We start from the raw sequence: 9,945 nt of genomic DNA, 5'->3' as shown, positions 1-9,945 counted from the left end.
TGCGCACAATTAGCTAGAGAGTTACAGCATTTAGCCAATGAAGTCGATAACCATGCATCAAATGACTATGTGTCATTCAGATTAGATGCATTTATTGAGGATTTATTACAGATTGACGGAGAGATAAATGACAAAGTTCTTCAAAATCTGTGCGAGTCAGGGGGTGCTAAGGTGGTGACCAAGTTCCGGTTACAGGTCCTCTGCCAAAGAGGTGCATGAACGACCTCAGCAGATTCGTCGATTCTGAAAGCACAAGACGACTTGATATTAAGATGTCTAATAAACACAGACTTTCTTGTTACATGATTTTGACATTCTTGTTAAGATTGCAAATTATTGGTATGATCGCCCGTAACGGCTGAAGCGAGGTGAAAAAATAAATAAAGCGATTTGACACGGGATTCGTACCCATACAATAAAGCGAGGCAGCGTGTCACTACGGTAACAATCACACTAAGCTATTTCGCAATGCTAGCTGCTGCGGATCTTTGCAATAATATCAAGATGTCACACAACAATATGCAGCTGGATGAATCAAGGGAATATGCCCGTTTTAACTTGTGACCTCTGTGTTATTTATCTCTTATGGAATGTAGTTTACGAGTACCGTTTAGTAACCACGTCTTTTTAGAAGGAATGGTTTCCATTTGATGGCCCCTGTAGTGAAAGAACGATGCTCATTACTACCGTGTTAACTTGTGACTTAAGTTCACTATGTCTCAATTCATTTACATTATGTTACATCATGTTACATTAAATCTTTACGCTTTTTCTAACCGAAAGGCTGCTTATAACTATCACTTTGACAAAGCGTTAGCTTGCGACTTCGGTTTACAAGCTCATCTGTGTAGTTAAACCTTATTACATTTTGTGCTTTATGATTTTCACCAGTTGAACTGTAACACCACCATAGCACCCTCTGACTCGCACAGACTTTGAATGTGCTGCAAAGAGGCTAACAACCGAGGGAGAACTTTGTCATTTATCTCGCCGTCAATCTGTAATAAATCATCAATAAGTGCATCTAATCTGAATGACACATAGTCATTTGATGCATGGTTATCGACTTCATTGGCTAAATGCTGTAACTCTCTAGCTAATTGTGCGCCCCCCATAGTTACTTAACGTTATACACGAAGCAAACGATCAGTGAGTGACGTGACGTTAGTCCAAAACAAGTCAAGAGTAATCGATCAAACGCTTCAATCTACGCTGAACCAATAGTAGGCAAGACCAACCCATCTAATTATCATACAAGACACAGAAAAGTAAGAATAAATTCAAGAATAAATAAATAAAAGTGGAAATAAATACATGCGATAATAAATAAATATAAAAATAAATAAATAAATAAATGTAAAAATAAAAGGAAATGATAAATAAAATCTAAAAATAAATAATAATAATAAAAAAATAATAATAAAAAATGGACACAAAAAATAATAAATCAATTTAAAAAATGAAAAGAAAAGTTAAAGCTAAGATCAATAATAGCTAAAACGAATTATTTTGTTTTATCAAACCATTCATTCCTTTATTTATTTTCATATTATTACATTTATTCGTTTATATATTTATTTATTTATACATTTATTTATTTATAATTTTTGCAGGTTTAGTCCTCCATACAAGTTAAGCGTTAAAGTGAAACTTCACTCAAAAGTAGGGGTGTTCGATTCCGTGTTTTTTAGAGCCGACTCCGATTCTCGACTCCCACTTTTATGAGTCGATGGAATCGACACTTCGAACTCCATTTACTGTCATTCAAAACGGGGCCAGGAATATGAATATAAAATAAATGAATGTAACTTCACAAGTTTGGGAATTTTTGAAAGGCAATCAAACTCTGGCATCTCCAAAGTCACTAGCAAATACACATGCATTTGTGCAACGAGCACACCATCACAGAGAGTTTTTTTGTGCTGCCAGTTATACCCCTTTCTGGTCCTAAACCGGTTTTCCAAGCGCACGCAAGCATGACGGCCCGGATCTAACCGTATAGACTTATGGTAAAGCTAAGACATTTCGTTTCGTTTATTATTTATATATTGCATCAATTTTGCAGAGTCACACAAATGAAGTTTTGTACTTTAAGACACAGCCTTTATTGTTTTGTAGGCTCCGTAAATGTGCGCTAAACAAGCCTAAAACATTTATTTATTTATTTTCGTTTAAGAATTCATTAATATATTTACCCAAGGCTAAGTTCAAAACTTTTTTTAAAAAGGATTAAAGACGTTGAGCCTACCTTGTGTTATTTTCTTAATGTAGCCTAATTCATTGAGTTTCTGTTTTGGGCATTTAACAATAAATAGTATTTAAAAAGATCAACTTGTCATTTTAAAACCAACAATATATGCTATAATAATAACCCAGCAACACAAACTTAATATATGATTTGTGACTTCCTGACTGTTGCTAATTTTTTTACGCTATTAAACTGGATGAATTAAATGCTTTATAATTTGTTTCCACAAACTTGATGGGAATTCCAGTTATTAGCTGAACAACCATGTGTAGTTCACAAAGGGCCTGTTAGTCAGCTGTTGTTGTATAAATATACCACCGAGACCCTCAATGAAAAGCTACTTTGTCAATAAATAAATAAATATTCTTGACTAAAGGACTTTGAGGGAGATCTTTTTCAGACATGTACATTTGCGTGTTACATTTTAAGTCAATTTTACTTTAAGGTTAACCTCCAACAGATATTTTACTACTCTATGTTGGTGCATCACTGGAGGGTGGAGGCTATTTCACATAAATAAGATATAGGAAAAAATACAATGTTGGTCAAAAGTGCCCCAGAACTGTTTGCTGTATGCTGTCCTACATTCTTCAAAATGTTTTCTTTTGTGTTCAACCAAACAAAAAAATGATAATAAGTAATAAGTTATCTTTCCTATTATGGGAGTCAATGAGGTGCAAAATCTGTCTGGATCTAGAATTTGTCAGATCTAGAAATAGTATCCCTGCGTTCCAAATCGCCTACTTATACTATGCCTAATAGTAGGTATTGTTTTTGTGTTTGAATTGTAGGTACTTTTGAGTGCATTGCAAAAGAGATGGCACAGCCTGGGACATACTCACAGGAAGAGGAAGTGGCCGTTTCCCCCTAAACAACATTGTGGCCAACATTGTGGCTAATCACGAACATTGAAAAACAGCTCTTCTTTCAATTAAGGTATTTATTAATTCATTATTTCGTATGTAATGTTTAATGTGTACTTACATTTGTTAATTTAGTGACGCATCAGTTGTATAATTTATTAATGCCGTGGAGTATCACAAACTATGCCTCATTTGAAAGATTAAACACTCGACATTTATGTTCTGAACTTGTTTTTACAATCAATAAAATGTTCAAAAATAGGGACGCTTATATAAGGGGCTAATTGAATAAAAATTAACATCCTGGGTCTCAGGTTCGTGTATACGAGCGAATGGGGACATCTACTGGATGTAGAGAAGCACTTCGTTTTCCTTCTACAAAACGAGTAAAAGCGAACGCCCCCTAGTAGGCGGGCCTCCATAACAACAGTGACTATTCCTCCGATCAAACACGTCGACTCGACACGGCAAACTACCGGTGATGCTGATAACAACAGCCTTCGCTTATGACAGAGGCTATATTGTCCGTTAACGCCAAATAAACACAAGCCGTATACCAAAAACAAACTGTTGGAAAGCTTGTGTTAAGATAAAATAAGTCGGAAGATTGGAATCCATCAGAAATCCTCAACGTCTTCTGCACACGCATTGACGTAATAACACGCAGTTAAACAAGCTGACGCGCGACTCTCTGTTCAACTGATTAAAATCCAGGACTAAAGCTTGAAGACATGAAACCTAAAACATGAAAACATGGCTCTCAACATTCTTCAGGCACGTATGACGGTCGGTGAGATGCATGGGGAGTGGTGACAAAAGATTACAAGGTATGGGCCTTTGTCCTTGATCTCTGGTACACATCTCATGTCAACAAAAGCGCATGCAGCATATCGGTATGTGTATTCATGCAATAAAATCATATAATAATGGAATATTTGCGTAATGTGCACAAACCAGCATCAAAACATACCAAACCAGCATATGCTGGGGTTTTTCAACAGGGAAATGCATAGGCTACATTATAAAAGTTAAATAAACCATTAAGTAAAGCTCTAAAAATCTCTGCGTTTTTGTAGCCTATTTGTTTTTGGTAAAGTGTTGTCGTGTATATTTAACTAAATGTTAAATACATTTATATAAGGCATTTAGCAGATGCAGTCAAAGTAGTCTTATTATTTTAAGACTAAAGGATAAGGAGCAGCAGGTGTCTAATTCAAAGAAATTAGGACAAGAACAAAGATTGATCAGTCATCCAAGGTAACAAGCTTATAATGCAGTCTTTATCTTAGATTTGCCATTGTAGCACCCTAATGAAAACACATTTTAAACAGTCATAGTACACACAGCTGTGGAAAAAAGTAAGAAACCATTCCTAATTTAAAAAAGAAAGCATTTCTAGATGTATTGTGGTCATTCCAGTCTAGTGTCTGTTGAATTTCAATAAAATCAAACCTCAGGAGCGACAAAGTCATCCAACAGCAGTGTAAAAGACCGACAGCATGACAAGACACTTTGTCTTTTCCTAAATACATGTACAAATATTACTGTTGTATTGCTTAAAATTGAATATGAACTTGTTTTATTTGCAGTATTTGAGGTCTGAAAAAATACAGAGCATCTTTTCTGTTATTTTGACTTGTTTCTCCAGTGTTCGTTTTCTGCAAATAAATGCAAAAAGAAACAATATTTTTAGGGATGTAACAATATTATCGATATCGTGTTATCGCAATAGCAAAATTGTCTCAGTATTATAGTGGTCACATGACTGTATGAAACGATAGGTCTTCCGGGCCTAACATAGAGAATGTTAGAAAAAATTATAGATGTTACCTTTGGCAAGGTCCATCTGGTGCAATTATTTTATTTTATAAAAGGGATTTATAGGTCATTTGACCCATCTCATACTTTAACTCATACCTCTAAACAACAGTTATGATTAGAGGATTAAGAAAAGAGGATGCTTATGGCACGTTTCCAAGTCATCATTTATGATTTAAAATATTGCAATAAACACCTTACCGTGGACTTTATACCGAGGTATTATCGTGCAGTGAGATTTTGATAGCTACATCCCTAAATATTTTTATTAGAAATTTGGGAGAAATATTGTTAGTAGTTCACAGAATGAAACAAAAATGACCGTTTTACCTAAACACATACCTGTTTTACCTAAACACATACCTATAAATACTCAATTTTAAAATCAGAAAAACTGTCTATGAAATGGTCTCCTAATTTTTTCAGTGGCTTGTGACCAATCTGTGGAACTGGAAGAAAGCACCCCACAAAGGTGGAAAACAAAACTAAAGTCACCAATGTTTTTACAGCCATGCAGTGACCAATGTGTCAAAGATTTCTGATTGGACCGAGAGTCAACCTTCCGGTCTCACTCGTGAAACACGGAAGTGACTTAAACTGCAATTCATTGACTGACTGGCTCCAAAACAGAGCAGAATCTCATTGAGCCCCATGTTAATATGCCCAACTTTATAGCAGAGAAAAACATGTTTACAGCCTGGTATATATAGCTAATTTTGCCCTTTATGACAACTGTGAGGGGGGTGAATTTTTTATAATTCATCAATTTAAATTATATTAAGCCTTAAAATTCTGTATAATTAAGGGCATGGCCACTTGAGTGACAAGTGTTTTCACCAACCAGGCACCTCAGCTCCACATCCCGCCTTTTTGCCCTTTTTTATTATCCGGGAGTGACGTGCTGCCAAGATGGATGACTTTTGCTCTTCTCAAAACTACGGGTGACGTCAAGGACACTACGTCCATGTTTTATACAGTCTATGAATTGGACACCATGAAAGGGGGGAATTCAAGGTGTGCGTTCTCTCTGGGCTTTCTGGTGGGCACCTGTACCCTGTACGTCTTCTTGAGGCAGGTGTGGTTTGAGGAGAGCTTCAGCTGGCAGCGTGATGGCAAGAACCTTACTCCACCAGGGCCAGAGCTAAACAACAACAATCTTACCCAGAGAGTGGATGGATCTGCCCTGATCAACCTTAAGCTGCCCCACCAGTCAGGTACAGAGTTACACTGCCCTCTAGTGCATAATTTATCACATTCGTTACTGGCCGTTACATGATATAAGGCATTGTAAGGTAAGACAGTTGATGCAGAACTTTCACTTTAACAGCATGTGTTTCGGGAATGTTTTTTTAATGGGAGAAAGTGTGTTTTATAGTAACAATAATATGTGATCTTGCACACAGCACTTATTTTATCAGGACTAGCGATGCATCGATATGTAAATTTGGCCGATAACTGATAATTCTTTAACATTGGAAGTCGATAACCGATATATGGCCGATATACAGTATCTAAATATTAATAAAAAAATTCCCTAAGACTGAAACAAAAGGCAAAAAGTGGACAACTGCTTTTAATTGAAAACACTCACTGCAGAAAACAAGGTAACCATTAGTTAAAATTTTTTCCCTGAAAATCATGTACCAACACACTTTACACTAGTTAACGATTCTTTATCCTTCAAACTTTTCTGGTATATTTTTTATTTAATAAACAAATAATAGATGTTCTTCCAGAGCAACCCAGAGAAATGTTCTTAATAGCCACGTCTAACAGGTCTCAAGACAGAAAGCATTCAGACAGCAGTCTGATTCAAACAATATGCTTTTGTTCCTATAATTTACACATTCATAAATACTGTATCTACATACTGTACCTACCAACAATGCTTTGCTTATAGCAGTAAGTGAATGATCACGACAGAAAGACAGGACTGTACTGTATTTTAACTGTGAGAAGCGTGCAGCTGAAGAAGTTTAACCAGAGGAAAGGATTTATGATTTATCGGCTATAATATATCGGCCTAAATTTTATTATTGGCCAATACGATAATATTAAAAATGATCATTTATCGGCCGATAATTTACCGTGCATCCCTAATCAGGACTGTTTTGTTACAGAAAATTCTCTTTATTGTACAGAAATATGCAATGGTCGAATGTGACATATATATAACTTGTTTATACAGGAGAGGATGGTCATGTTGCAGATGAGCTATTTAGGAATGTGCGTATCTTGTGCTGGGTGATGACAGGGCCCAGTAATCTACAGTCAAAGGCTTGCCATGTAAAGGCCACATGGACTCGACACTGTAATGTAGTGTTGTTCATGAGCTCCGAAGAAGACCGAAGCTTTCCCACGGTGGGCCTCGGCACTGGAGAAGGCCGTGACCAGCTGTACTGGAAGACTATTCGAGCCTTCCATTACGTTCTGAAGAACCACGGTAATGATGCAGACTGGTTCCTCAAAGCCGACGATGACACTTTTGTTGTTGTGGACAACTTGCGCTGGATCTTGTCCAACTACACAGCAGATCAGCCCATCTACTTTGGCAAAAGATTCAAGCCGTACGCCAAGCAGGGCTACATGAGCGGCGGAGCGGGTTACGTGCTCAGTAAGGAGGCCCTGAGAAGATTTGTGGAGGGTTTTAACACTAAAGTTTGCACTCATACCACCCCAGTGGAGGACCTTGCTATGGGTCAGTGTTTGGAGAAAATGGGCGTGCTAGCAGGTGACTCCAGGGACACGATGCTGCGAGAAACCTTCCATCCCTTCATTCCTGAACATCATCTTACGGGCAAGTTCTCCAAGACCTTCTGGTACTGGAACTACTGTTTCTATCCTATTGTAGAGGTAAGTCACGCACTCAAACCATTTTTGTTTTCTAAGCAGCTGTGATGAATGTGGACTCATTGTCATTTTTGTTCTTAACAAACTGTTCATTTCATAGCTTCTCGCACCTACACACAGCAAGTGAATTAGTTATCCTTTGCTAAAAGTTTGTTTCTCAAAAGCTTTAAGAACTAAACTATTAAACTGTCAAAAGTAATTTTCTATTCAAGATATTTGGGGTATTGATACAAAATCAGTAACCTTGTTTGAGATGTGTATTTTGGGAATGAAATTGCATCTGATAATTTTAGCCTTGTCATGTTTTTAACAATGGATACAGATGGAGGACAGCATTTGTCAATAGCTTTTCTTTTATAAACTTGATGATGTGACTCTGACTCCCTGACTAATAGCCACACGAAAACAAGACGTAAACAAGTGATTTCATCTCGTCAGGATAATGAAAAGGAGACAAATGCTATTCTTATAAAATCTATTTTTAATTCATAGAGTATAAACATGCAACAAGATTATGCTGATAAAATACAGGCTTGGAATATTCCGCACGTTACATATAAACACTTTTACAGTGATTCACATTTTTAAGTTTTGATTGTGAATGGCATTGTGGGATCATTTAAAAATGTAGAGAATATAACACCTCTGGCACCTTTTTGTTAAACATTTGTGATTTCCGTTGCTGTTGCCATGATTATTGGATATACAGCAGATGTCTAAAGCTGTTTTAAATACATTTTTAATATCTTATGATAAAACTCAAATTGATTTGATTCTATTTAAATACCTTATATTTGTTCCCTGATGTATGGTTCATATTTTCCAACAGGGTCCACAGTGCTGCTCCGATTTAGCAGTGTCTTTTCACTACGTAGACCCTTTGCTAATGTATACTCTTGAGTACTACACATATCATTTGAGAGCATATGGTTATCGACATCGGTATCAGCCTCCGGAGCCTGCTGTTCTAGACCCACCCTCCCAAACTGTGAAGCCCACCGAAGTACCACAGACAACTGAGGAGCATGTTTACAAAAAATCATCCAACGCAGTGAAGCTCAGAACTGAAGCAAGAAAGACTTTTCAGACTGAGAAACTTACAAATGGAACACAGAAAGGAAACTCAATGGACAGTAGCTTAACATCAAGACATCAGAGTCAAGAATAGCTAGGGTCTTCAATATGATCGTGTTTTGATATGTGAATGAAAATTAAATTGAATGTGGCATTATTATGTGCAGTAGGACAACAGTCAAATATGGCACTGAATGAAATAAATAGTGAACTTGTGTAGCATTTTTATTTATTAAGACTGTGTACTAAGCAGATATATTTATACCTGATACGGTTTGATTATTTGGTAAACTACAACTTACCTTACTACAGTATGTGCTCTGCAGATTTGTTGATAAGGTCGCTGATGCAGTGTATTTATTTTTTGGTCTGTTTTAATAAATTGCTTTGCTGCCTTGTTTTGGTGTGAGAACAGTAAAAATGTAAGTTAGCCTGAGGACAGACTAAACAATCTTTGGTTGGAAGAATGTTGTCTGATTGGGTCCATCTCTGGACTTAGACAGCAGATCAGCTCACAGCCTTAAGTGAATTTTCAAAGGGTAGCATTGTATCGTTTTTGTTCTCATCTAATGGGATAGGATTTCTTAAAAACAGCGTTTTACTAAGTCTTCAGAAGTTCGTTTGATGTGGTGTGTGTTTTCTAAAGGAAAACATACTTTTACTTTCACTGTTAAATGACAAGGTTCTCATTGTTTAAGGATTTCTCAGCTGCCACATTGGCCGAACCTTGTAAAGATCTTGGCATCAGAGTTTCAGATACCTTATCAATGTAGTCAAGACACTTAAAGTCCTATTTCTAATCATTCGTACTGTCAATAGTTCATTCAGCAATCCCATTATAAAGAAAAGGCTATAGGCCCTCAAAACAGACTTTCAAGTTTTTCTAACAAACAGAATATCTGAGACCCGTCCCCCCAGAGAGTCATATAATATTGTGAGAATGTAAGTGACAAAGGACATTAAAATGTTTATCTGCTCTTTCCACCAAAGTCTACACAACACAGGTTTGGAATACACTTTTACATGATCATTAATGAACAAATATAGGCTATAGTCTGTTTACATTCTGCTGTTTTTAAATTTTAATGAAAA

At 36.6% G+C, this 9,945-nt stretch overlaps 1 protein-coding gene across 1 annotated transcript; it reads left to right on the top strand.

Annotated features, from left to right (window-relative positions):
- The first annotated feature begins 3,395 nt into the window (after window positions 1–3,395).
- Window positions 3,396–9,266, top strand: c1galt1la (core 1 synthase, glycoprotein-N-acetylgalactosamine 3-beta-galactosyltransferase 1, like a). Its single transcript, XM_057320005.1, has 4 exons — window positions 3,396–3,938; window positions 5,774–6,143; window positions 7,118–7,782; window positions 8,609–9,266. The coding sequence occupies exons 2-4, from the start codon at window positions 5,843–5,845 to the stop codon at window positions 8,945–8,947; spliced, it is 1,305 nt and encodes a 434-aa protein (XP_057175988.1). The 5' UTR covers window positions 3,396–3,938; window positions 5,774–5,842; the 3' UTR covers window positions 8,948–9,266.
- The last annotated feature ends 679 nt before the right edge of the window (window positions 9,267–9,945 follow it).

Source organism: Triplophysa rosa, linkage group LG21 (genome assembly GCF_024868665.1).
Source record: "Triplophysa rosa linkage group LG21, Trosa_1v2, whole genome shotgun sequence".
In the NCBI taxonomy this organism is placed as follows: Eukaryota; Metazoa; Chordata; class Actinopteri; order Cypriniformes; family Nemacheilidae; genus Triplophysa; species Triplophysa rosa.
This window is presented reverse-complemented; position numbering and strand designations above follow the sequence as displayed.

Excerpts from the sequence above, each read along its gene's own strand:
- c1galt1la (XM_057320005.1), top strand. The coding sequence starts at position 5,843 with ATGACTTTTGCTCTTCTCAAAACTACGGGTGACGTCAAGGACACTACG. Across the intron at positions 6,144-7,117 it reads TAAGCTGCCCCACCAGTCAG|GAGAGGATGGTCATGTTGCA; the intron begins GTACAGAGTTAC and ends TTGTTTATACAG. Across the intron at positions 7,783-8,608 it reads GTTTCTATCCTATTGTAGAG|GGTCCACAGTGCTGCTCCGA; the intron begins GTAAGTCACGCA and ends ATTTTCCAACAG.